The following is a 24895-nucleotide window of genomic DNA, read 5'->3' as shown; positions in this document are numbered from 1 at the left end:
TAGCCCCCTCCTGCCCTCCCGGCATCAGGTTCCACCTCCGGGAACTCCCTGAGCAAGACAGCGTTCCAAGGACAAGGGTCTGCCCTACAAGGCCATGTAGCGGGCAGCCGTGTCCTGCGGGAGGGCTCCCTTTCCAGAGCAGGTGGAGTCAGGCCTGGAATTAGCCACACCACCTGCGACGAGGCCGGTCCAGGGGTCTCCAGGGACAGCAGGGATGCAGCCAGATGACCGCTGGTGCCTCGGCCTGGAGTAGTCAGCACATGAATGGTGGGTGGGCAGGAAGAAAAGGGGGGCTCAGGACATGGCACCAGCTCTGGGCTAGAGTCTGGGGTCACCGACAATCTGGGGGACCATAGGGAGCCACTTTGGGCCTCATGTCCCCAACCCCCCCCAACCAATTTCTCGAGTTGGTTCTAAAGACAAAGGAGCCTCAGCTGGAGCCACCTCACTGGCTGCGTGACCTTGAGGGAGAGCCTGGCCTCCTATCTGCAGTCCGAGAATAAGATGTCTCCAGCTGCTGGGGCTGCAGACTCAAGTGGGAGGCTGTGCGCCCAGCGTGTGGCTTGTTGATAGGCCCTTATCTGCCTGTGTCTTTCGCCATGTTGACATCCTTGGACATGAGGTCAAGACTGCTTTACCACAAAGGGAAACCGAGTCTGCACCCTCGGGACCGGGGGAGATCAGGGAGGAGCCCGAGGGCGGAGCTGGGAGGGCTCTGGGCTGAGCCTCCTCAGCTCCCAAACATGGGGTGAAACCAACATGCTTAGGACACGAAAGAGGTTCCAGAAACTTCTGTTTGCTAACTGCCCACCTCCTGCACCTCCATGCCAATAGGGTGTAGTCCTCACCGTGACAAAGAGGAAGAAGCTGGCTTAAGGGACAGTGACATTGCCAGGCATGAGCAGAGGAGAGCTGCGAATTCCATATCCTGCCATGACTCCCATGTTCCCCAGCAGTGCCGGCCCCTTCCCAGTCGCTCCCTTTATCCTGTTCCTTCTGAGGCTCAGGGCAGGAAATTCTCCCGACCTGCATCCATCCCACAAAGAGTCCTGATGCCGGGCCGGGAGTCCAGGGCTCTGCTCGGGTATCAGGAAAGCTTCCTGGAGGAGTCGTCAACGTGGGGTCTTGATGGATGAACAGGAGTTTCATAGGCAGAGGTGTGTGTGTGTGTGTGTGTGTGTGTGCAGGAGGAATTGCTCACTTGATTTAACAAGCACTTTCCCACCCTCTGGGGACCTCAGGGGACCTTGAACAGGACTCAGCCACAGGCCTGCATTCTGAGCCTACTCTGCTACTGTTCAGCACGTGAGAGGCTCTTAAGTGGAAAGTACAGGAGCTAAGGCCATTTGCTGTTCCATGGGCACTGGGGAGCCACAGCAGGTTCTGAGCAGGGGAGAGAGGGCACGGGATCTAAGGAGCCTGCCCAGGCTCCAAGAGTTTCCAAGAACTGATTCATCAATTGATTGGCTGGCGGTCTCACCTGGTGAGCTGGGTGCAGTAGAACACCGTGGGCAGGAGGGATGGAGACAGAGAGGACAGAGACGGAGGAGGAGAGGGAGGGGAGATGGAGAGACACGGAGGGTCACTGAAAGGCAGAGGTGATGAGAGAGAGGGACAGAGAGAGGTGGGGGCAATGCGGGAGGGCTTCCCAGGGTGGTGGCTAGAAATGGGACGGAGGCCTGACCCTAAAACCCAGAGGCAGGACCCAGAGAGAAGGACAAATGGGACTCCCACGTCTGGGCCCAGGACTGGGCACCCACCCACACACCCGCCTCACTTTTCCCAGTGACAGCCAGGGACACTGGGGCCACCCGGTGCACCCCCACCCCAGGCCCTGCCGCCACAGGTCCTCTGGGCCCACCCGGTGCCCTCATGCCCAGGCGGGACCAGGACCTGGGTCACCAGGTTAAAAATGGAAACTGCCCGAGCCTCTTCTTTCTCCCTCCTTTGAGAAAATCCTAGGCCCAAATAAGGCGAGGGCTGCGGGCGCCGGGTGAGCTGGCCAAGTCCTCCCGACAAGCGAGTGGCGGCTGGCCCGGGCGGCCGGGCTTGGGCCTCCTCCAAGACTCGCCCTGCAGGAGGGCGGGCGCACCCCGATCCTATAAGGCCCTCTCCTGCACCCTGCCGCTCACTCACCCTCCAGCCCGCAGCCCGCCGCAGCCCCACCATGGAGGCCATCAAGAAGAAGATGCAGATGCTGAAGCTGGACAAGGAGAATGCCATCGACAGGGCCGAGCAGGCCGAGGCGGACAAGAAAGCCGCCGAGGACAAGTGTAAGCAGGTGAGTGGCCTCGGCTGGCTGGGCTGCACTGGGCTGCCCAGCGCCCTCTCTGTGCCCACTCTGCAGTCCAAGTGGGGTAGGTGCTGGGGCTGAGGGTGGAGGTCACAGAAATTTTGGTACCTGAGTGCCGGGGTGGGGCCGGGGCCGATGCTCTAGCAGAGACAGAGGGGACTTCCCTGGGAGGGTGTCCCTGGGCTGGGAATCAGGAGTGACCAGACATCGCCTCCCCAGGGCCGGCGGGAGCCCAGGGAGCTGGAGAGGGAAGGTGCTGCAGGGCAGGGGCTGTGTGCCCCAGGGGGAGGCTGTGTGTGTGTGTGTGTGTGTGTGTGTGCGCGCTTGAACACCTCTGAGTGCCTGTGCATATTTGTGCGTGGCGAGCATCTGTGTGTGTGTGTGCTAGTGTGTGCCCGTGGGGACTTTTCTGTATTCACGTATTTGTGTGTGCTTGAACGTTTCTCTGTGGGTTGTGTGTTTGCATGTGAGCATTTTGGGGGGTGTGTGTGTGTGTGTTCCCGTGGGGACTGTGGGAAGGCGGAGGTGTGTGCGAGGACCGGTCAGTGTGTGGCCTGTGGTGTGTGATGTGGGGCTGTGGACAGTGGGAGGCGGGCTGTGTGGGCATGGAGGTGACCGTGTGTGTGTGTGTGTGTGTGTGTGCGCGCGCGTGGGGGCTGACTGAGCTTCTGTCGGGATGTGTGTCTGGGTGACTGGTTTTCGGGAGGACACGGTGTTGACATGTGTGTCTTTTCCTTTGTCTTTTTATTCTTTTATTCATTTTTACGTGGTGCTGAGGATGGGCCCGGTGCCTCGCTGTGACAGGCAGGCGCTCTGCCCCTGAGCCACCACCCAGCCCCTGAGATGTCTCTGTGGGTGTGTGTGCGCGCGTGTGCGTGGAGAGGAGGGGATGGCTGAGCAGTGCGAGACACGGGGACCCTGTGCCTGTGTCTCGCGGAGCCCAGGGCTCCTGTCACATGTGGTGTGGGGGGAGCGGCTGGGGGGCCTGGGCCAGGGCCGGAGAGCTGAGGAGCCCCGCCTGGCTGTGTATCCCAGCGTGTCCTGGTGTCCCAGGGACAGGAGGTGATGGCCCGAGGCAGGAGGGAGGCCGCGTCCCACCCCAGCAGCCCAGGAGCCCACGCAGAGCCACAGCTCCAGGGAGGAGACCCTCACGACGGGGTCACGGGGAGCTCATGGAGGCTCAGTGGACGGGGCCGGGTTGAGCCGAGGCTGGGGCTTGGGGTGGGGCAAGAGTCCCTTGTCCCGTCTGGACAGCGGGAATGGCAGAAGGAAGGAAGGGGCTCGTGCCTCCCGGGGTGCCCTTCCTCAGGGCTGCGCCATCCCGGGCCACCTGCTGGGCCCTTGGGATGCTGCGGGGCTTCGGATAAGCCCCCGGAGTCCCCCAGGACGGCCACACCAGGTGCCCAGGCCGGCCCAAGCCAGGCCCGGTTCATGTCATCAGTTTGGTCACTGGGTGCCCTCACCTCCCAGTGCCTAGCTGGCCCCTGTGTGAGGTGGGGACGTCACTGGGGCCTTCCTGGCTGCATGGGAGGATCAGAGGTGACTGTGCAGGTGGAGGCCTTGGCTGGGGAAGGGCTCGATACACATGGGACTATTTCCTGCCCCGCCCTGCTTCCTCTTTGGCCCTCCCCACCCCCCAGTTCCTAGGGCAGCCCTGAGTGACACATCCATGTGGGCCAACTCCACCCCAGCGTTCCCGGCCACACTCCTTTCCCTCTTCCCGGGGCCCCTCCCTGGCAAACACAGACCCGTCCTGCCTGGGCCCTGGCCTGCCGGCTGCCCTCCATCAACCTTTAGCCCCGTCATGGGCGGCTTAGCCAGGGAGCAGCTTTGCAAAGCCTGTGGCTCCAATTCTCACTAAGGTGTGGGTGACTGATACAGAGGCAGCCACGAGCTAGAAGGGAAGGTCCGCTAAGCCTCTAGCCCGCTGTCTGACCCTGGAGGTGGACATGGTGCTCCAGTCTCTGGCTGGGTTTTATTCCTTCTTTTGTTATTATTTTATTATTATTGTTTTGTACAAGGGGTTGAACTCAGGGGTGCTTGACCACTGAGCCACATCCCCCGCCCTTCTTTTGTTTTGAGACAGGGTCTCACTGAGTTGCTTAGGGCCTCGCTAAGTTGAGGCTGGCTTTGAACTCGTGATCCTGCCTCAGCCTCCGGAGCCGCTGGAATCCTCCTGGTGGCACATGAGTTTTCCCATGGCCAGGCACGGAATCCAAGGTCCCAGAGCCCCAAGGCGGAAGCCAGAGCCCCACAGGACCAGTGGTCCACCCTGCCTGGGAACGGAGGCGGTGGCGAGGGGTCACCTTGCCTAGCCTACCCTCTGCTCCAGGAAGCCAGAGAGAAAGCCACCTGGGACCAACCCAACCCTCAGGGACAAGGAGCAAAGTCCTGATTCCCATCCCTGCTGGTCCAGTGGGAACAGGACATGGAAGGCCAGCCTGCCTGCTTCCTGCCCACTCCCCTCCAGGGCAGTGACATCCGCCACCAGTGGCCTTTGACCCCACATCCTGCCTCAGCCTGGCCCTAAGGCCCATTTACATGGACTAAAGTTGCTCCATGACCCTCCGGGCCATTTCACAGGCTGGAAAACTGAGGCTCAGGGAAGGTCAGCAACTTGCCGGGGCAGGGCTGCACGTCCCAGCACGTGTTCTGGGAGTGGAACTGGGTCAGAAGGAAGGGCCCGTCCACAGCGTGGGTCTGCATATCCACCGCCCGCCCCTGGGGGGGCTGGTTCCTTTCACTGGGTCATTCAACAACTCTCCTACAGTGTTCTGGGGAGGTGGTTCCAGGGAGCCCCAGGCTGGGGGGCGGATGGGGGGTAGGGCAGGAGTCCCCCCGGCAGAAGGTGGGGAGCCGTGGGCACAGCTCGGCCAGCAGTCCAACAAGCAGGTAGTTTTGCTGTTGTTGTTTTTTAATATTTTTTTTAGTTGTCAATGGACCTTTATTTTATTATTTGTGTGTGGAGCTGAGAATCGAACCCAGGGCCTCACACATGCCAGGCAGGCGCTCTGCCCCTGGGCCCCAGCCCCCGAGTTAGTTTAACAGAGTGGGACTCCCGTCCCCCGCTGCTGGACACCCTCATTCCCCTTTCAGACTCGACTTGCCCTTCTGGAACGGGGACTCTAGGGAGATGGCATTTGTAACACGCCTGGGACACTCTGAGATGCTCAGTAGCCTCCCACCCACCCTCTGCTAGTCCCACCAGTTCTTGTCCAAATGTCCTCAGAGCCAGGCCATCTTCACCCCCAGGAACCCAGTGTGCCTTGTTTGAACCCCTCCCCCACACCGGCCAGGCACACAGTCGGTGCCCAGTAAATGCTGTGATCCAGAGGGAAGACAGGGGGTGCTGGGTCAGGACTGATCTGTGAAGTGTCTTTAAGGAAACTGGCTTAGGGCTGGGCCTGGGCCCAGGCTCAGGGGCAGAGCGCTGGCCTGGCACGCGGGGGGCACTGGGTTTGATCCTCAGCTCCACAAAAAAAACCTTAAATACACAAAACAAAGGTGCTGTGTCCCTGTGCAACTAAAAAGATGAAAAAGAAAATTGTCTCGTGTTCTCCATGAAGGCAGAAGTTCAAAAGCCAGGGTGGTGAGAGGCCACCAGGTCAGAGCGGAAAAGTGAGCTCAGAAAAGGGGACAGGGGTCACATAGCTGGGACTTGGAGTCAGACTCCAGGCTCCTTACCTGGAGTTAAAGGCCCAAACCCGCAGACCCTGACTTTGGTCTGAGTTGCTGCTGGCACTGGGTTGGGCCCTGTCACCTTCCTGTGACTGAATATTTTTGCGGGAGTCGGGGGGTCCCTGGTGACTTAAGCAGACCCATCCGTCCCTGCTCTGGGCAGCACCTCAGCTAGAGACCCTCACAGGGCACCTCAGTGACCTGAGCTGAAGCCCCAGCAGCAGGACCCCCGAAGGCTCAGGAGCTGCGAGTCTGGGTGTCCCTGCCTAGGAGCAGGACCTTGTAAGAATTCACGCTAGTGTGCGCACACTCACTCACGCACATGCTCACACGCACACGGCACCTTACCTCTTGGGGGAGAGTGGGATCAGCCGGCTCCAGAAGTCTCAAGCTCAGGAGCCTTTATGACCCATCCTTTGGGGGAAGGGAGAGAAGCCAGTTGGGGAGGAAGGGAGGACAGCCCAGCTGGCGTGGGGGACAGGACAGCAGCTGGGTCTCCGCCCCGGGAGCTCTAACAACACACAGAGCCACGGCCATGCTTCCTCACAGTCTGGAGGCTGGGAGTCCAAGGTCAAGGTGCAGGTGTGCTGTTGGGAGGGCTCTTCTGGCTCCTGGACAGCCACCTTCCTACACTGGTCCCTTCCTCTTCCTCTGAGGCCCCTGATCCCATGTGGGGCTCCACCCTCCAGACCTCACCTCACCCTAATCCAATCGCAAAGGCGCCCACCTCCAAATACCATCCCTTCCAGATTGGGGTCCAAAATACAGGTTTGGGGTGGGGGGGACACAAGCATGTAGTTCATAGTGGTTTATGTTCAGAGGAACTGGGTTCCAATTCTGTACTGTGTGACCTAGGAAAAGCCACTTCACCTTTCTGGGCCTCTTCCTGGAAGGAGGACAATGAGGCAGGGTCTTGGGCTGCCTGCTCCCCCTAGGAGCATGGACAACAGCAGGGGTCAGACCAGCAGAGACAGCAGTCAGATCAGCCCAGGGGATGGATGAGGCCACCCCAGTCTGGAGGGTGGTGCAGTGTGGGGTCTGAGCTGATTTGATGGGCGTGGTGGAGGTAATGGGGATGCAGGTGATGGGGCCTGTGGTTTGTATCCCCCAGACAGGACCTCCTCAAACTAGGAGCCAGGGAAGACTCTCAAGATAAAGGACTAAAAATTTGGAAAAGACAGCAGACATTTTAATTAAGATAAACATACACCAAATATGCAACATTGGAAAAGATTTAACCTGAGCCTTCAAATAAAATGATGTTTGATGGGTTGGTTTCTTCTAGCTAAGCCCCCAAAGTTTAGAAGTTGGGGTGCAGGGTCCGAGCCCTTTGGAGAACTTTGGGAGACGTCTGAGATTCACTGCCTTGGGCATGGCTAAGGGCAATAGGCAATGGGGAGCCATGGCAGGTTCTGGGCAGGGAAAGGGCAGCCATACTCTTTGGAAAGTTTCCCTGGCTGACAATGCGGGGTACAGACCTAGAGAAAGGTAGACTGAGGAGAAAGAGGAGGGGTCCAGATCCAGAGTATGAGGTTCCCCTTCCTGCTTAACCCACATCACTAGGGGGGTTTGCAAAAGCCTGAAATTGTCAGGCAAAACTGAATGAGCAGTGTTTCTGGAAAACCTGTGGGAACACCAATTCCCCCAAAGCTGTGATCGAGTCCCCAGCAGGAATGGGGACCCCAGTGAGGTTAAGAACATTTAGTCCCCAGGACAAGGGAAACCCCTGGGCAGGAAACCCCTGGGCAGGTCGCATTTCTTGAATGGTGCGTACCATTGTTATCCTTGTTTTACAGACGAGGAAACCCATGCCCAGAGAGGAGGAGAGCCAGAGGACTTTTGTGCACATGGGGGCCAACCCTGTACCGCAGGGGCACGGTGGCACCCCAGGCTGATGCGTCCCCCGATCTGTCCCCAGGTGGAGGAGGAGCTGACGCACCTCCAGAAGAAACTGAAAGGGACAGAGGATGAGTTGGAAAAATACTCGGAGGACCTGAAGGACGCGCAGGAGAAGCTGGAGCTGACGGAGAAGAAAGCCTCCGACGTAAGTGCGCAGTGCTGGGGGTGCCCGCGGCAGGGCCGGCAGGAGCCCCAGGGCTGGCCGGGCGGGCAGTGCTGGAGGAAGAGGAGGAGAACGAGTTGGAGAAGGCGGTGCCTCCCGGCGCTTTCTCCAAATAAGTCCCGAAAAGGGGCACTTTCCAGCAGCTGCGGCCAGCGGTGCCGACGTCAGGCCCTCCCCCAGCGGTGCTGACGTCGGCGGCCGGCCCCGGTGACCTCATCGCCTCGACGGCAGCGGGGCCGGGGGGCGGGGAGAGGCGGGGGCGGCCCGGCGCAGGCAAAGGCTGGGGGGCCGGGGCGCGGCTGCTGTAGCTCTCGCCAGAGCCGAGCCGAGCCCAGCCGATCGCCCGCTGCGTGCGCCCCCGCGCCTCCGCGCCATGGCCGGCCTCAACTCCCTGGAGGCGGTGAAACGCAAGATCCAGGCCCTGCAGCAGCAGGCGGACGAGGCGGAGGACCGCGCTCAGGGCCTGCAGCGGGAGCTGGACGGCGAGCGCGAGCGGCGCGAAAAAGTGAGAGCCCCGCGCGCCCGGCGCCCGCACCCCCAGCCGCGCGCTCTCCTTTCTCTCCCGCTCCCGCGCGCCCGGCTGCAGCCGTCACTGCCGGGAGCCCGCCTTGGCGCCCTCCGGCCTGCCGCTCCCCGATCGCGGCCCCGCGTCCGCTCCCCGGCCGCCGCCCGCCGAGTCCCCCTGTCCTCCGCCGCCATCCTCCCTCCCGGGTTGGGGCCGCGGAGGGGGCGCTGCATCCGGGGCGGGCGAGGCCGGCCGCGCGGGAGATGGGGGGATGGGGCGGAGGGGTGCGCAGCCCCCGCTGGGGAGGTGGAGGAGGGGGTGCGCGGCGCTGGGCTCCGGGTCCGGGCAGGCGCGGAGTCCCCGGCCGAGGGGCTCGACTACTGGACCGGGCAGCGGGGCGCGGGGGAGGCAAGGCCGGCTCCCATTGTCTGGGGCTGGGCCGGCCGGCTGGACTTGGGCGGGGGACGGGGGCGGGGGCGGCGCGCTTTCTCGCTTCCCCGGTGGCTTCCCGGCTCCCGCTGAACTTTCCCAGCCGTTCCCAGGGGCGCGGCGGCGACGTGTCTGCTCCAGGCAGGGGGCGGAAGTGCAGCCCTGAGCCGCCGGCCTTTCTCTCCAGCTGGTCCCTGGGGCAGCCAGGGCCGCGGGACCCCGCCTTCGTCCAGAAGGCCCTTGGAATGTTCGCGAGGAGCCCTCCACCTGTGATCGTTTGAGCACCTACTGTATGCTTCTGCTGCACGTTGGCGGGAGGGAGCGAGAGGGAGGACAAGTCTGAAAGAGAAGGGAGCCGCAGCACCCCTTCTCCATCCCTGACTGCCCCTCGGGAGAGACGGTGGCAACACTTGGGACTTGGGGACAGATCTGGATCTTAATCCCATCTCAAAGTACTTACCAGCTCTGTGTGGCTCTGGCCCATAGTAGGTGCTCAATTCGTTTTTCTCCCCTCCCTCCAGCCCTAGAAGAGTTCAGAGTCTTTAAGAGGAACAAACAAAAAAGTGTGGTTAGCATTCCAGGGGGCTCCTGGGCCGGGCCAAGCTGAGAGGCCGCCTTGGGACTAGGCAGGGTCTAGAGTTTGTTGGGACTTAGACAAGGGGTGTGTGGGGCAGGGGCAGTGGAAGCCCGGGGACCTGAGAGCTGGGGGACAGGGACTCGGGGCTCAGGGTGGAGATCCCAGAAAAGGAAAGATTCTGGCCAGGTGGTTGCATGGCAGTCCTGGGGCAGTCCAGGCTGGGGCTGGCCCTTCCCAGGGCCTTCCTTCTGTGTTGGCCTGGCTTGCAGCCTCTGATCCTGTAAGGGCTTTCTGGCTGGAAGAGACATTGGAAACCGTGTCAGCCCCCAAACAGTAGCTGCTCTGGCCTCTTTCACACACCAGAGCCTCCTAACCCTTCCTCTGATCTCACCCCAAGGCATCTCACAGGAGGACAATTACTTCTGCTCCAAAATGGCCCTCAGCCCTGAGCCAAGACTTGGGAGTGAGACAATCCGGTGGGGAGGGTGGATATTTTTGGAAAGTTTGGGGCTTCTTTAAAGTTCACTCTACAGAGATGCTTCTCTAGGTCTGGAGAGGGGAAGCCTGAAGGTGATTGGTGATTCAGGGAAAAGAACTGGGAGAGAGAGGGAAAAAAAAAAAAAAAAAAACCCGAGTCTCTTGTAGAGAAAGCCAGGAGCCGGCGTGTGGCAGGATTCTGGGCCTGCCTCCCAACAGCTGGTTTCATTTAGATTTTTGTGTGATTAACCGACGTCTTCCTGTTTCTTTGCCACATGTATCTAGCAAGCCTCTTTTACCTTATAAGGAAAATCCTTTGTAGAGTGTGGAAGGCTTTGATTGCAGGAAGGGGTGGAGCCCAGGATGACTAGCAGTGACTAGCAGTTTTTCAAAAATCCATATATACGCCTGTGCAGGCAGCACCTACGTGTGTGTGCGCGCGCGTGTGCGCAGCTCAGGGCTCTTGATTTCAGAGCGTGGCTGCTCACTAGTTAATTTTTTAGACAGTTTGTAAATCAGGTACCTCTGTGTGATCCTAAAAATCAATTCCTGTGTCTTCAGGATAGGTTTCTTTTGGAGGGAAAGTTCTGGAATTAGCGGTGTTGATCGCACACCTGAAAACCACTGAAGGAAAACAAACCAACCCCAGATTCCTCCCCGAGTTGCCGAATGGTGCTGGGCAGACTTAAGAGTCATGCAGTTAAGAGAGATTCCCGGGTTTGGCGTGGGGCTCCGCGATAGTGTTTGCCTAGCATGTGAGAGGCCCTGGGTTCCCTCCCCAGCATCCAAAAAAAAAACCCTCCTCACTGAAAGGTGACTTTTTTTGTTTTTGTTTTTGGTGGCAATGCTGGGGATTGAACCCAGGGCCTTGTGCATGCGAAGCCACCTCTGCCAACTGAGCGATAGCCCCAGCCCCAAAGGGTGATGGTATTTTTTTCCTTTTTTTTAATCAATTTTTTTTGTAGTTGTACAGAATAACTTTATTTTACTTATTTATTTTTATGAGGTGCTGCGGATCGAACCCAGGGCCTTGCACATGCGAGGCAAGCGCTCTACCGCTGAGCCACCACCCCAGCCCAAAAGGTGGTATTTCTAAAGACTGTCCCTCAGCCGTCCTAATCGGCTCTCCACATTGCTGGTTCAGGGGCGCAGCCGTCAGAAGCCCCCCGTGGGTGTGTCCTTGCTGCGGGGGCTCTGGCCGCAGATCTTCCTGGTTCAGTGACTTCTATTTTCTGATGTATAGACTCCGGCCAGCAGGGCGTGGTTCCCAGTCATTTTTATAGTCTTTCCCACTTCAGAGATTTCTTGTCTAGATAGGAAGAAGGTTTGTGGCTTCGCCCCTTGGTTGGCCCTGTGTGACTATCTCAGCATTCCTTTCCAAGGGTGGCCATGCCCGCCCCACTGGCCTGGCGGAAGTCCCCCTCCCCAGAGGGAGGTGGGGCTGGGAAAGCAAGGGCTCCAGGGCTCCATCCCTGACCTGCTCTGAGTCACTGAACAGAACCACTTCCCCTAGCAGGGCCCTTGGTGCCCCCATCTGTAAAATGGGTGAGATGTGAGACTCTAAGGGCAGCGTGGCCCTTCCCACGTGTCAGGGCTGAGCCGGCCAATGCCCTGCAGTGACAGCCCTCATGGCAGTCCTGTGAGGTCATCAGGCTCTGCTGGAGAGAGGCTCAGAGAGGTGACGCAATCTGCCCCAGGCCATCTGGCTGCGGGTGGCAAGGCCCAGATTCGACCTGGCGCTTTTTGACCCAGAGTTCCTGCTTTTACGCCCTTGGCCAAGCTTCCTCCTTGATGGGTGAAAACACCCTGGAAGGCCGGGCAGTAGCAGCGTCCAGACACCTCTCCGCGCCTGTGGCCACATCTTTCCTTTCTGTGCCCTTTTGTCCCATGGTCTCTGCCAGACGCCATCCAGGACATTTCCAGCTGTGCTGCCCACTGCCACCGCCTTGCTCGTCAGGGCCGGCTCATCCAGCTTCCGTGTGTGCAGAGGCTTGCCGTTCGGGTGTGTGGCGGCAGGGCTTGGTGGGACGTGGTAAGCCAGGTCACCAAGGGCCTTGCCTCCTGGGAGTCCTGCGGTCGGCCCTGGTGACACACTCAGTGTCTTTTTCAGAGGAGAGCCACACCCCGATGGGGCTCTGTTCTGAGCTGCCTGAAAGTCCTGCACCGGGGTCCCAGGTCACGGAGTGGGCGCCTTTTATTGTCCCTGTCATTATTTTCACTGATGCATGATCTCGCACCTATCGTCCCTCTTCAGTATTGACTGGCCGTCCCCTGATTGCGGGGTGGCTGTCTCCTGATGTTTTCGGGGAAGATGTGTCATTTTACATTCTCCGGACAAGAGAGGATGGATTCCTTCTGGGGGTTCGGGTGGCCTTTGGGACTCGGTCAGCGGAGGGGAGGCGGGAGCTCTTGCCGGGTGGCTGCTTCTTAACCTGCCCGCACCTGTGACCTCCCCAGGCCGAAGGTGATGTGGCAGCTCTCAACCGACGCATCCAGCTGGTGGAGGAGGAGCTGGACAGGGCCCAGGAACGGCTGGCCACCGCCCTGCAGAGGCTGGAGGAGGCAGAAAAGGCTGCGGATGAGAGCGAGAGGTGAGGACACTGGGCCTGGTGGCCTCCGTGAATGGGGATCACACTGCTGACCTCCCAGAGAAAAGCAGAAAGAGCAGCGGTCCGTTTGCAGAGGGATACTTCCTTAGAAAGCCATGGTACCTCTCTTCAGTGTTCCTGCGACGTCGGTTTTCAGGGCAGTGTGAAAAGAGGGAGAACTGGGTGTGGTGGCGCACACCTGTAATCCCAGCTACTCAGGAGGCTGAGGCAGGAGGACGGCAAGTTTGAGGCCAGCCTCAGCAACTCAGTAAGGCCCTGTCTCAAAATAAAAAGATAAAAGGGGCTGGGGCCTAGCTCAGGGTAGAGACTTGCCCAGCATGTCCAAGGCTCTGGGTTTCATCCCTAATGCTGTGCAAAAAGAAAAACGGGAAATGAGAACTGTAAAGGCCATCTGCAGATGTTAACGGGGTGGTGCCAGCTGTGTCTCAGGGGCCAGCGCCACTGATGTCCTTACAACGGATGGGGCCGCCCCCATAGCATTTGCAGCATCCGGGCCTCCACGGGGCGCTCTGTCCTGGGAGCAGGACCGTCCTCTGGCACGCCTTGGCTCTGGAGGACTGAGGGCAGATTGTGCGGCTCTGGGAGGCAGCGGTCTCTGTGCGGTGGTAAATGGGCTCCTTGTGCGGCCATGGTGTGGGCCGGGCCAGTGGTCACTGCGTCTCTGCCACATGGTCACCAGAATCCTCACTTGACCCGTCCACCAAGAGGGCTTTCCAGTGTAAGCTCCCCGCAGGGTTCACTTCTGATGGGGCTCCTGGTCATGAAGCAGCAGGTTCCGTCTGGGGACCCGGGAGGCTGACTGCAGGTTTTGAGGCGAACGCTTCTTCCCCAGCCGTGGCACAGCCAGGGGAGGGAACAGGCCGCCGCGGCCCCTGCTCGCCATAGATGGACAGGTGGCGGCTCAGGCAGCCACAGAGTGACCAGGATCTAATGGAGAGGCACGTTCGGTGGTGCCCGGGGCCTGGATTGGCCTCGGCCCGAGCTTGTGGTCACACCTGCTGGACATCTTACTCAGAGGGCCTCCCCACGCCACACTGAGCCTGGGAAGGTCAAGGCCGCTTGCTTGTCTGCAGCACGTCACCAGAGAGGCCTTGAGCGTCACCCTTGGGGGACGCTGCTGCTTTGGTTAAAAGGATTCTACTCTTGGGGCTGGAGGTCCTTCCCCTGCCCCTTACCACAGGGCCTTGAGCAAGTCACTCCGATCTCAGTGTCACAAGGGGTCTTCCCTCAACAAACATTCCAGCGAGCCCCTGACGTGCCAGGGCCAGGCCCTGCACCTGCGCAGGGCGTTTTGATGGCTGAGAGTGGTGGCGAAGGCCAGAGTGAAGTGCTTCCTGGACGGAGGGGAGTGGCGAGAATGGCACACATCAATGACACGTAGTCCTGGTGGGCCTCCTCTCCGGAGTCTGTCACTTATCTGTTCCTCCCCGACTTCCTGGTCAGCCAGCGGAGTCGCAGGAAGGATCAGCTGTCCCCAGGATGCGTCCTTTCTAAGTGCATCCCTGTCGTTCAGACCCCTTCATCCTCACCTGATCAGTGCAGGTTGAGTGTCCCTTGTCCCAAATGAGGGGACCAGGGTGTTTGGGATCTCAGACTTTTCGGATTGGGGATATGGGGTGTACACAGTGATGAGCCACCTTAGGGGTGAGAGCCGGCGCACAGCCTGAAGGTCACTTGACAGTGTTTTCAGCGCCCCACTCTGTGACCTGGCCGGGAGCTCAGGGGTGGCACTCTCCACTTGTGGCCTCCTGTTGGTGCTCACATGTCCCTGAAGCTCCCTGGGCTGGGGCTTTTCCGGCAGGGGCTCGCTGGGCCTGCCCCTCACCGGCTTTCCCAGGCAGGCTGGCTGTCATTTTATTACGTCCTGTCTTGAAACCCTCAGTCCCGTGTCCCCTCTGCATAAACACCTCAGCTTGTCACTCAGACAGCCCCCTGACCGCCAGGTTCCCACATTGCCCATCCTCGGGGCCTTCTGCGGGCCTGTCCCCCACGGCGGGCTCCCTTTCCCTCATGTTCACTGTGGCCTCTCTTCTTACGTACGCTCTGTCCCCAACGGCCACGTCCCCTCCTGGAAAGCCTTTTGTGGCCGACCACAGCACTGTCCGTGGCTCCTACTCAGCTTCCCACAGCCACTGGCAGGGCCCTCTGGTCGCACCGTAGTGACAGCTGGCATGTGGTGACCACATGCCTCCTTACGTTCCTGAGAAGAGTCTAGAAGGAGCGCACAGACGGGGCCAGACGGCCGGCTTCGGTCCCAGCTCTGCCACTGACTGGCCCTGTGACCTTCTGCGACTCACATGACCTCTGGGCCTGGGGGTGATGGAGTCACGTGACCTCTGTGAAATGGGGGTGATGGAGCCACTTCGCGGGGCGGTTGCAGGTCAAGGCAGTCAGCAGAGGGGCCGTGGCCGTGAGCTTGGCGGCCGGCGGACGGCTTCATCTGCAGCTCTGTGACCGGTGGAGCCCGGTGACCGCAGGGCAGGAGAGCCCGGGGCGGGGTGGGCGAGCGCACGGCTCATCCTGAGCTCGCTCCTTGCAGGGGAATGAAGGTGATAGAAAACCGCGCCATGAAGGACGAGGAGAAGATGGAGATTCAGGAGATGCAGCTCAAAGAGGCCAAGCACATCGCCGAGGAGGCCGACCGCAAGTACGAGGAGGTGAGCGGGTCCCACGGGGGCAGGAAGCGGAAGGAAATGGCGCTGCCGATAGCGAGGACCGCGGGCCGGAGGAAGCCCCGGGTTAGGACCGCCGGCCTTCTGGGTGCACATCTGTTTTTGCAGTGACAGCCCCTTGGCTAGGAAACTGTATCTTGCACGATGCCAAGAAGTCCTGTGGTCACTCGTCCAACTTGGCTGGAGAAGCCAAGGGATCGACTCCCTCTCGTGGGTCCGATGTTCTGGCACAGTTTGGCCAAAGCTGCAGATGGTGGCCCCAGCTGTGTCCCTGCGGTCCCTCTCTCTCCTCCCCCTGGTCCAGCTCTCTCCCGCTCCTCGTCTGCCTCACCCCTGGGGCCTGTGCGAGGGTCGCGGTTCCCTCCGGGCCCACCATGATGTGAGGGGGGCCAGCAGAAGGCCCCTTGGTGCGCCTGGCCTGCGTGGCCTGCCACCTACTGGGGAGAGCGCTTCCGACTGGACGGTGGGGAGCCGTGGGGATGGGTCTCAGCGGGGCCCTCCTGTCCCTGCAGGTGGCTCGGAAGCTGGTCATCCTGGAGGGCGAGCTGGAGAGGGCAGAGGAGCGTGCGGAGGTGTCTGAACTGTGAGTGGCAGAACAGGACTGCGTGGGCCCGCTGGCTCCCTGGGTGGAACCCGAGGGAGGTGGCTGTGCTGGGAGTTGACACTGGCCGGGCCTCTGTGCCAGTGGGCGGGCACCTGGACTCCCGGCTCATCCCTCCTTTTTTTTTTTTTTTCTTTTGGTGGTGCTGGGGGTGGAACCCAGGGCCTGTGCATATGAGGCAAGGCTCCACCAGCCGAGCGACAGCCCAGCCCTCCTCCCTCCTTCTGCATCCATAGTGTCTTGTCTTAATGCCCCAGGAAGCATTGCCCACGTCTTCTCTTCCCAGGAAGATACTGGGGAAGAGCAGTGAGACAGGTGGTAGCGCAGAAGTCCCGTTTTCCCAGCGAGGCCAGCTCAGGGGCTGAGAGTGTAGAGCGCAGGCTGCGCCTTAGCGCTTCAGGGCTCTGCTCCTGGCGTCAGTGTTGGGCCCCTGACACGTTCCTGGCGGGGAGGTGAGAAGCTTGACCAGAATCGCACAAGTTGCAACAATCAAAACACTTCCTCCCTTGGCCTTGGATGAGGAATCCAGCTCCAGAGAGCGTCCTGCAGAGCTGAGAGAGATCTGGTTTCACAAACCCATTCCAAGCTTGCTTCCTGGAGTGTCCCGTGTAAGCTCTGCTCGCTGCCCCCCCAGCCCCCACACTCCATCTCATTCTTCCACCTTCCGGAGTCAGCCTCGGTCATCACCAGTTTCACAGTCCTGTTGCCTTGCCCTGGGCGGAAGTCCAGGAGTGCTTTACAAACCCTCCAAGAGCTCCTGGCCCGCCTTGCCTCTGCCCGGTACGATGGGGTTTTGATAAGTACACAGCATCACATCTAGAAAAATCCATTCACATTTTTCCCACATTCCTTCTGGGGGCCCTGGGCAGCGTGGATTGCTCCTTTTGAAAGTTTCTTTTAAAGGAATTGCCTGCAGCTCGGCAAGATAAAACACACATGTTCTTTGTCTCATTGTAGAAAATGTGGGGACCTGGAAGAAGAACTCAAGAATGTCACTAACAATCTGAAATCGCTTGAGGCTGCATCTGAAAAGGTTGGTGGCTGGCTCCAGCTGGAGGGTGACGTGGTGAACTTTGTTCGTTTCTTCAGGAACATGCCAAGGTGTCAGGAATCTGACCTTTACTTGTTAATAGTACCTTGGGTGCCCAGCAGCCAGGGTGGTCCTCTCCAGAAAGAGCTGTCAGTGGCTGGATTTCTCCTGACAGGTCTTGGGTCCTCTCCTGTGGGGATCTTAGCACCATCTTTGATTTCCATCTCGTGGTACCTGGTAAGGATCCTCTTAGGAGGATCCGAGCAAAACCAAATAAATGGAGAGCCGCACCAGGCCTCGCTCTTGCCTGCGTCCTCCGCTTCCTCCAGATATCCATGATGCAGGTGGAATTGGCTTTTTAGGTTGAAAGTGCCCAGAGCAGTCACTGCAGAGCAGACCCCATGAGGAGCGTTGTCCACCGTTTTTGGTGGCCCAGCCTGATGAGCTCCAGCCTCATCTCTTCCGCAGGCTCCCTCCTGCCACCTTCCAGGTGCACAGAACTTAAGCTTCATGGACATTCCTTGTCCTCGAGTCCCCTCTAGTTCTTTGAAGCAGCTGTTCCCGCAGCCTGCGGTGGCCTCCTGGTTCCCTTTGCCTGATAACCCTGTTCATCCTTTAGATCTCTGCTTCACCTCGCCCCTTCAAAGACGTTTCCGATATCTCAGCCAGGTTATGGGGTTCTCTGCTGTGGAGCCCCCCTGCTTCTATCCCTGGTGTTAGGCTTATCACGTTTACTTAGTCATTTATTTGCGGTGCTGGGGACGGAACCCAGGGCCTTGTGTGTGCTCAGCAAACACTCTACCACAGAGCCTCACCCCAGCCCTGTCACATGTATTATAATGACCCAATTGATGTATGCTTTCCTTGCTGGACTTTAAGTTTTAAGAAGGGACGGCATCTATCTTGTTTAGGGCAGGGTCTCCCATACCAACATGTGACTGGTGGATGTTTGATCCCAGCATATGTAGTGAATAAATGCAGTTCAGTGTGCGAGCCAGATGTGGTCTTAGCCAGGGACAGAGCTGTCACAGTGATCTTATGTATGGTTTCTGCTCTGGAAGAGCTCAGAATGTAGTAAAGTGAAAGAGACTGATAAAGTTGTAGTTCTTGACAGCATGGTGGCACATGCCTGTAATCCCAGAGGCCTGGGAGGCTGAGCCAGGAGGATGGCGAGTTCAGCCTCAGCAACTTAGCAAGACCCTGTCTCAAAATAAAAAACGGGCTGGGGATGTGGCTCAGTGGTTAAGTTCCCCCGAGTTCAGTCCTCCGCTACCAAAAAAAATAAAGTTATAGTTCTTTGAAAATTCAACAGAGGGACCTTAGAAATTTAGGAAAAGTGTCACTGAGGTGACATTAAAAAAGGCATGGCTGGGGTGTGGCTCAGTGGTGGAGCTCCTGCCTAGCGTAAATGAGGCCCCGGGTTCCATCCCCAGCATGGAAGACAAGAAAAACAAGGGTACCCCTGTGATTCCGGCCAGAAACACAAATTCCAAAGTTGGGCTCAACTCATGGCTTTGTCACTTTATAGCTACGTGACCCTAGACAAATACTTACCTTTCCATGGCCCTTTTGTCATCTGGAAAATGGGACTGAGGATATCTAGCCGTGATGGACGGTGGCAGGACCATGGCAGGCAGTTCTTAAATGTTAGTGATATTAACCTGAGATGATTGACATGAAGCCAAGGGGAAAGGAGCATGTCATGCTGGGGACACAGTCAGGGACAAGCACTGGGAGATGAGTACACAGAACCGACTCCGGCAGGCTCTGCCTTGGGGGAGCTGGTGGACAGACGTAGGGGCATGCATTCCCAGAGACCCGTGCGCCCCACTCCCTGGGAACATGGGTGGGTGATGAGCTCAGGCCCAGCTCAGGGCCACCTCCCTCCTCCTGAAAGGCGCGGCCTGGGCTTGGCTCCTGAGCATGCGTCAGGCGCTCAGTCTTCTCCAAAGAACGGGGGACCTGCGTTCCTCTCTGCCTGTGCCCCTTTTTTACAAAGCCATGTTTTGGTGTCTCCCGCAGTACTCTGAAAAGGAGGATAAATATGAAGAAGAAATTAAACTTCTGTCTGACAAGCTGAAGGAGGTGAGTGTGGTGCGGCCCCCCAGCTCTGTCCTCTGGGCTCCCTGGAGCCCTGGTCCTGGTCTGACTCTCCTCTCCTCCAGGCCGAGACCCGCGCTGAATTTGCAGAGAGAACAGTGGCCAAACTGGAAAAGACGATCGACGACCTGGAAGGTATGAAACTGGCATCTAAGAGTATTTGTCCTGCTCCCCCTGCGTGACATATGCAGGGACAGTTGGTGGACAGCGGGGGGTGATTCCGTGGGGGCTGAGCTGGGCTTTGTGTCGGTGAAGTGCAGAGGGAGGGAGTCTTTGGAATTTCTTCAACTTGCTCATTTCACAGAGATGCCTGGCATTTTTTGGAAATGCTTTGCATTTTTTACGGACTCTCTCCCAGAGAGCTTGAAGCGTATCTCAATGTAAGAGAAAGGAAATACAGAGGACTAGGGACCCCAATCAGTAGACCCTGGTCTGCCAGTCTGACTGGTGCCCCGCGTAACCTTGCCTGTTGAAGGGTTCTAATTTTAAGTTCAGTCCCCTGTTCTTCATGAAATAGCCCGGAATTCCAGAAATGGGGTTAAAACAAAATCTCCCAGACTGCCATTCCCCCAGCAAGGGGGCAAAGCCGTTCTCCAGACTGTGTGTCCCTGTGTTTGCTTTGGGAAGTGAGATTTCCATGGGAGGGAGAATGCCTGGTTCCCAGTGTAAGCTGTGGGCTGGGTGACATCCTTGGAAATCAGAAGTGACCTGGGGCCTGCAGCTGTGGGGGCAGCTCTGTCCACTTCTAGTCACATTCTCTTCAGGTTCATTGAGGCTCGTCCCCTGCAGAGCCTCAAACCACCCATGAAGCTCCCCGCTGGTTGGCTCCTCCTGTTCATGCTGTTTTCTCACTTCTTTCCTTCCTCTCGCTGTTCACCTGTGGCCCTCCATTCCCACCGTCGCGTCTGTTCCCTGAACCTCTCCTTCTGACTCTCTCCCTGGGGACCTTCGCCCTCTAGATGAGCTATATGCCCAGAAGCTCAAGTACAAGGCCATCAGCGAGGAGCTGGACCATGCTCTCAACGACATGACCTCTCTCTGAGCGGCCCTAGCAATGCCGAAGTCCGCCTTCCCTCTGTGGGGCCTGTGCTCTCGGGGGCTCCTGTCTCCTGATCTGTTCTTTCACGGCTTCTTCTGACGTGTCTGTGACTCTGAGTGAATAAAGACAGGCCACCCTCGTCTTCCTCCCTCTCCTTTGCATTTTCTCTGCCACCTTTGAGTCGTAGCTGTGTGCCTGTGACCTGCTGGAACAGGCAGTGGGTGGGGGCTCTCACTCACCACGGAGGAGCTCATTACAAGAGGGAAAATCAGGCCCACGTGATTCTTTTCTGAAGATGCGAAAACAAAAGCCAGCCTGGCCGAGCCCTCCGATGTGGCATGAGCTAAGTGCATCTGAATGCCAGTCATTGCGCCTTAAATAGAAATTGTTTTAATGGAGACTCCTCTCTCCAAGCCCCTTGGGCATCTTAACAGAGTCGGCAGAACCTGCGGAGGCGCAGGTCTGTGTCCAAAATGGGGCCACCCCTAATGGGGTGCGAGCTACGCATTCAAACAGCGGCAGTGGCGTCCTGTCTCCTGGTCCCTCCTCTTCTCGTTCGTTCTGTCTGTTATACTCTTGACCGGTCTTCCCCATGTCTCCACTGTCCACGGGACACTGATCCAGCTCCTGCCCTCGGGAGCAAGTTCACCAGCGAAGTTCACCTCTACACACTGCCCTTAGAAAGCTGACTCACAGGGGACTGAAGAGCGCCCTGGGGGGCGGGAGTGTGGCACAGGGGTAGAGCTGCTGGTTTGGCATGTGTGAGGCCCCAAGTTCTGTTCCCAGCCCCCCACAAAAAAATGAACATCTCACGGGTTGATGGGGCACAAGCCTGTTAATCCATCCCGGCTACTTGGAGGCTGAGGCAGGAGGATTACAAGTTCAAGGTCAGCCCGGGCAACTGAGTGAGACCATTTCAAAAAAGTGTGGGGGGGAGTCAGCCAGGTACTGTGGCCCAAGCCTGTAATCCCAGCAACTTGGGAGGCTGAGGAAGGAGGAGTGAAAGTTCAAGGCCAGCCTTAGCAATTTAGTGAGGCTCTGTCTCCAAAAGCAGGGCAGAGCATGCCCAAAGCCCTAGGTCCAGGGTCTCCGTGCGCGCGCGCGCGCGCACACACACACACACACAGGAGTGAGATTATCGTCTCCTGACTCCAGGCAAGGTGCCTGAGATCCTAAAATCTGCCCCTTCCCTTCTACTTAACCCTAACTCTGGTTAGGCCGTGAAGATGGCCTGTGGGATTAAAAGTTCATGCTTAAAGTGACCAGAACTCAGATTTGCTCAAGACTCAAATTTCAAATAGTTGTTCTCTCCTGCATACCATCTCCTGATACCACCTCAGAGTATCCCAGAAACACTGGCACTTTGTCCAGGCCACACCTCCCTGGCTGTCCTTTGAACCTGGAGATGGCATGAAAATCTCCAATTAGATCATCAGTTTGGGGTCACTGTAGCTTGTTCCTCATCCTCTGGTTTTAAAGTCAGATGGGAACTTCTGTCCTGATTCCTTATACTCATCCCCCAGGGGCCCATGTCCTTTACTCCAGCCTCTGTCCTCCTTCCCTTTATCCTGAACCAGTTGCCTACCATCAGCTGCCACTCGCCTCACCTGTGCCCTTGAAAGATCAGACGCCAGGGGGTGGTTTGTGTTTGCTCCATTCATGGCTGGGATTTCTCCAGACATGGGTAGCCTCCACCCTTTGAAAACACCACCCACCTGCTGTCCAGTCTCTACCAACCCACACCTGGGTGGAGCTTCATTCCCAGAGACCAGTGCTACTACCTGTTGATCGTCGTGAGCCTTGTCACAATTCTAAAGGACAGCTGACACTTGAAGGGAAAGCCATTTCATCTCATACCTAATATAATAAAAACAGAAGCCGGGGAATCCAGGTGCCAGGGTGAAGTGGCTTCAGGGTTTGCAGTGAGATGTGAGTCGGAACCCTTGCCCATGTCGATCATCTCACATTTTAGGAGGTATTTTGCTTTTTCTTCAGTATTTTAATGACTCAAGCCTGGTCCCTTATCAGCCATTGTTCAATTGCAAACCAGTCCTCGAGCTCTGTCATTCTTAGTGGGATTTTTTTTTCCTTTCTTTTTTTTTGGGGGGGGGGCGGTACTAGGGACTGAACTCAGGGGCACCCAATCACTGAGTTGCATCCCCAGCCCTGTTTGAATTTTTTATTTAGAGACAGGGTCTCACTGAGTTGCTTAGCACCTTACTTTTGCTGAGGATGGCTTTGAACTCGTGATCCTCCTGCCTCAGCCTCCCAAGCCACTGGAATGTGCCCCACCATTTTTTTTTTTCCTGTATCAGTTCAATTACTCAGAAACATTCGTGTCGTCTGGCTTAAATTTCAGTTATGAAATTTGACTTTACCTGAGGGTTGCATTTACCTGGGGGTTGGCTCCATTGCTCTGGGTACACAGACACAATGACATAATTATGCCTGGAATTTAAGACAGCCATTCCCAGAAGCTCCACAGGAAAGAGGGGTTACAGGGTCACATTTTCCTACCGTGAGTCAGCCACTCATTAACTGGCATCAGGGGGGAAACTTAGCACCCAAAACTAGGACTGATATCTTAAGTTTGTATAGCATTTCATAAGTTCTGAAGGATCTCATTTATTCCCCATGTCACACGCTGAGGTTATTTCCCAGTTTGACATCCAGGGAAGCAGACCTGGAAAGCTAACTCGCTTGCCTCAGTGATGTGACCAGAGCTTAAATCCAGGTGCTGTGACTCTGGAGTTGCCAGACTTATCAAATAAAAATAAGGACATTGAGTTAAATTTGAATTTTAGGCAGGCAAAGCAGTAATATTTTTGGCCTAAGTATATTTCATGCAATGTTAGGGATACATTATTTGTGGTCTGTATGAAACTCAGTTTAAGTGGGCACCTTGTATTTTATCTTGCAAACTTGACTTCAAAATCTGGTTCTCGGTCCCCATTATTCTGTGGTATTCTGCTCTAATTAAAATAGAGTATTTTCTCTTCTATGATTTGCACTTTGGTAGTTTGAGGTTTAGAGACTTTTGTTTGTTTGTTTCCCCTTTAACAAAGATGCTTGTTAATTCATTTTTCCCTCCCCTCTTGATTCCACCAGAAAAACTTGCCCAGGCCAAAGAAGAGAACGTGGGCCTACATCAGACACTGGATCAGACACTAAATGAACTTAACTGTATATAACCAGAACCGGAAGAGTCTTGTTCCAACAGAAATTCTAGAGCTCCATGTCTTTCTCTTCTTTTGTAAGAAGTTTCTTTTGTTATTGCATCTTCGCTTTGCTGGGATTTCAAGCAAATTATGAATATGTGACCAAATATTTTGTATCAGAGAAGCTTTGGGCACCAGTTAAATCTAATTCCTTTTTTTTTTTTTTTTTTTAATTTCCAATGGCACCAGCTTTCTCAACTCTACTTTTATCCTTAAGTTGCATTTATTCCTAAGGTAGGCAGGGCATTTCATACTGAGCACACTCCCTTCAGATGGAGGGCTTTTGGTTCCTGGGAATATAGTCAACCCCACCTTTCAAGAATAGGCTCCGATGTCTAGTCATGGGTTGATTTAAGATGCTAACGGGTGTAACGGTTCTGGGTCACTGTTGGCCAGGTTACAGGAGGCTAGGGACCATCACAATAAAATGGGTGGGGATTTCCCATCCAGAGCCAAAAAAAGAGCCAACGTGGGAAACCATAAACCACACAGAGATAAACCTTCTCCACACTCCACTGTGCAGAATACATGTCCTTGGAGCAGTCAGCTTGACAGTGCTTGGGAAATAGTCATAATATTTACCCAGGAATTGCCTGGATAATCCTTGATGCTATGTTCTACATTTTTCTTTCATTCTAAAGTTGTCCTCTGATGAGCAAGTGTCTTATTCTAATAATGACCCAAGCTTGACGGCTCTTGGGGCCATACCTGAGCAGGAATACTGTGCAGTACAGTCCTGTTAGGGTCAGCCATATCAAAAAGACTGCTAGCCATCCATAAATTACACAGAAGAGTTGTTTTTTTGTTTTTGTTTTTGTTTTTTCTGTCAACAAACATGTTGGGCAGAAGGGGTCTCTCTGGCAGCAAAGTAGATATAGAAAAATAATTTGGCCTGACTTCATCTCCATCCTTCAGGGACTGGCAAATTATCCAAGATTTGAATTCCTTCTTTGGGACCAAGTTAATAAAAGACCAAGAAACTCCTGATGAAACTGGATATGGAGAACTTTTAGGCAGGGGCTGCACATTTTGGCTTTGTTTTATTTTTGCTTTCTCGGTTAACATCTCAGAGCTGAAACATTCCACATTTCCCCAACAGTGTGGGGACCAACTTGAGTTTACAATTCTGACTAAATTCACCCTGTTTCCAGCTTATCCAAATCCCCTGCCCCTCACTCCTATTTATTAAGCATCACACTACCCAGGAGATACACTAGCAAATTGTGCAGCTGAATAAAATCCACACTTTTCTTTAGATTCTTGCGACTGTATCATATGTAATAGTATCACTTTTTCTACATTTTGGTCAAATAAATTTTTACATAAATGACAATTTGTGTGAATTTCAAAATGGGTGGGGACATGCAGCATTTTGGTTTAACAAATGTAAATTGGGTAGAAAGAGAAGGTAATTTATGTGCCAAGAACTTTTGCGTTATACCATGACTTCATGATAGATTGTGATCTCCGTATTGCAGAGTGTGTGCTTAGCCTCAGTTACTCAGAAGCTCCTGTCCTGTGATCCTCAGTCCTGCCTAAGCCAGGTTATGAAGAATAAGTAGGATTTTAATAGATGTGAGAACATGGAAGGTGGTTTCTACTGCC

At 56.3% G+C, this 24895-nt stretch overlaps 1 protein-coding gene and 1 long non-coding RNA gene across 4 annotated transcripts; one reads left to right on the top strand and one right to left on the bottom strand.

The window, feature by feature from the left end:
* Positions 1–1000: 1000 nt before the first annotated feature.
* Tpm4 (tropomyosin 4) lies at positions 1001–24545 on the top strand. 3 transcript variants are annotated; one of them, XM_027932176.2, is made up of 10 exons: positions 1001–1157; positions 2144–2281; positions 7890–8015; positions 12479–12612; positions 15170–15287; positions 15815–15885; positions 16861–16936; positions 18956–19018; positions 19099–19168; positions 19993–20214. In XM_027932176.2, the coding sequence occupies exons 2-10, from the start codon at positions 2168–2170 to the stop codon at positions 20073–20075; spliced, it is 855 nt and encodes a 284-aa protein (XP_027787977.1). In that variant the 5' UTR covers positions 1001–1157; positions 2144–2167; the 3' UTR covers positions 20076–20214. The 3 variants fall into 3 exon arrangements, with proteins under 3 accessions (XP_027787977.1, XP_027787979.1, XP_027787978.1); XM_027932178.2 differs by lacking the exons at positions 1001–1157; positions 2144–2281; positions 7890–8015 and adding an exon at positions 8281–8538; XM_027932177.2 differs by lacking the exons at positions 1001–1157; positions 2144–2281; positions 7890–8015; positions 19993–20214 and adding exons at positions 8284–8538; positions 23181–24545.
* On the bottom strand, positions 7139–10201 carry LOC139701782 (uncharacterized). Its single transcript, XR_011704330.1, has 3 exons — positions 9936–10201; positions 9428–9839; positions 7139–8086 (listed from the first exon to the last, which is right to left on the bottom strand). It is a non-coding gene; the product is annotated as an uncharacterized lncRNA (long non-coding RNA).
* Positions 24546–24895: the final 350 nt, after the last annotated feature.

The sequence above is a fragment of the Marmota flaviventris genome, chromosome 1, assembly GCF_047511675.1.
Source record: "Marmota flaviventris isolate mMarFla1 chromosome 1, mMarFla1.hap1, whole genome shotgun sequence".
In the NCBI taxonomy this organism is placed as follows: domain Eukaryota; kingdom Metazoa; phylum Chordata; class Mammalia; order Rodentia; family Sciuridae; genus Marmota; species Marmota flaviventris.
Note: the sequence above shows the minus strand (reverse complement) of the source record. Positions and strands in the feature narration are given on the sequence as shown.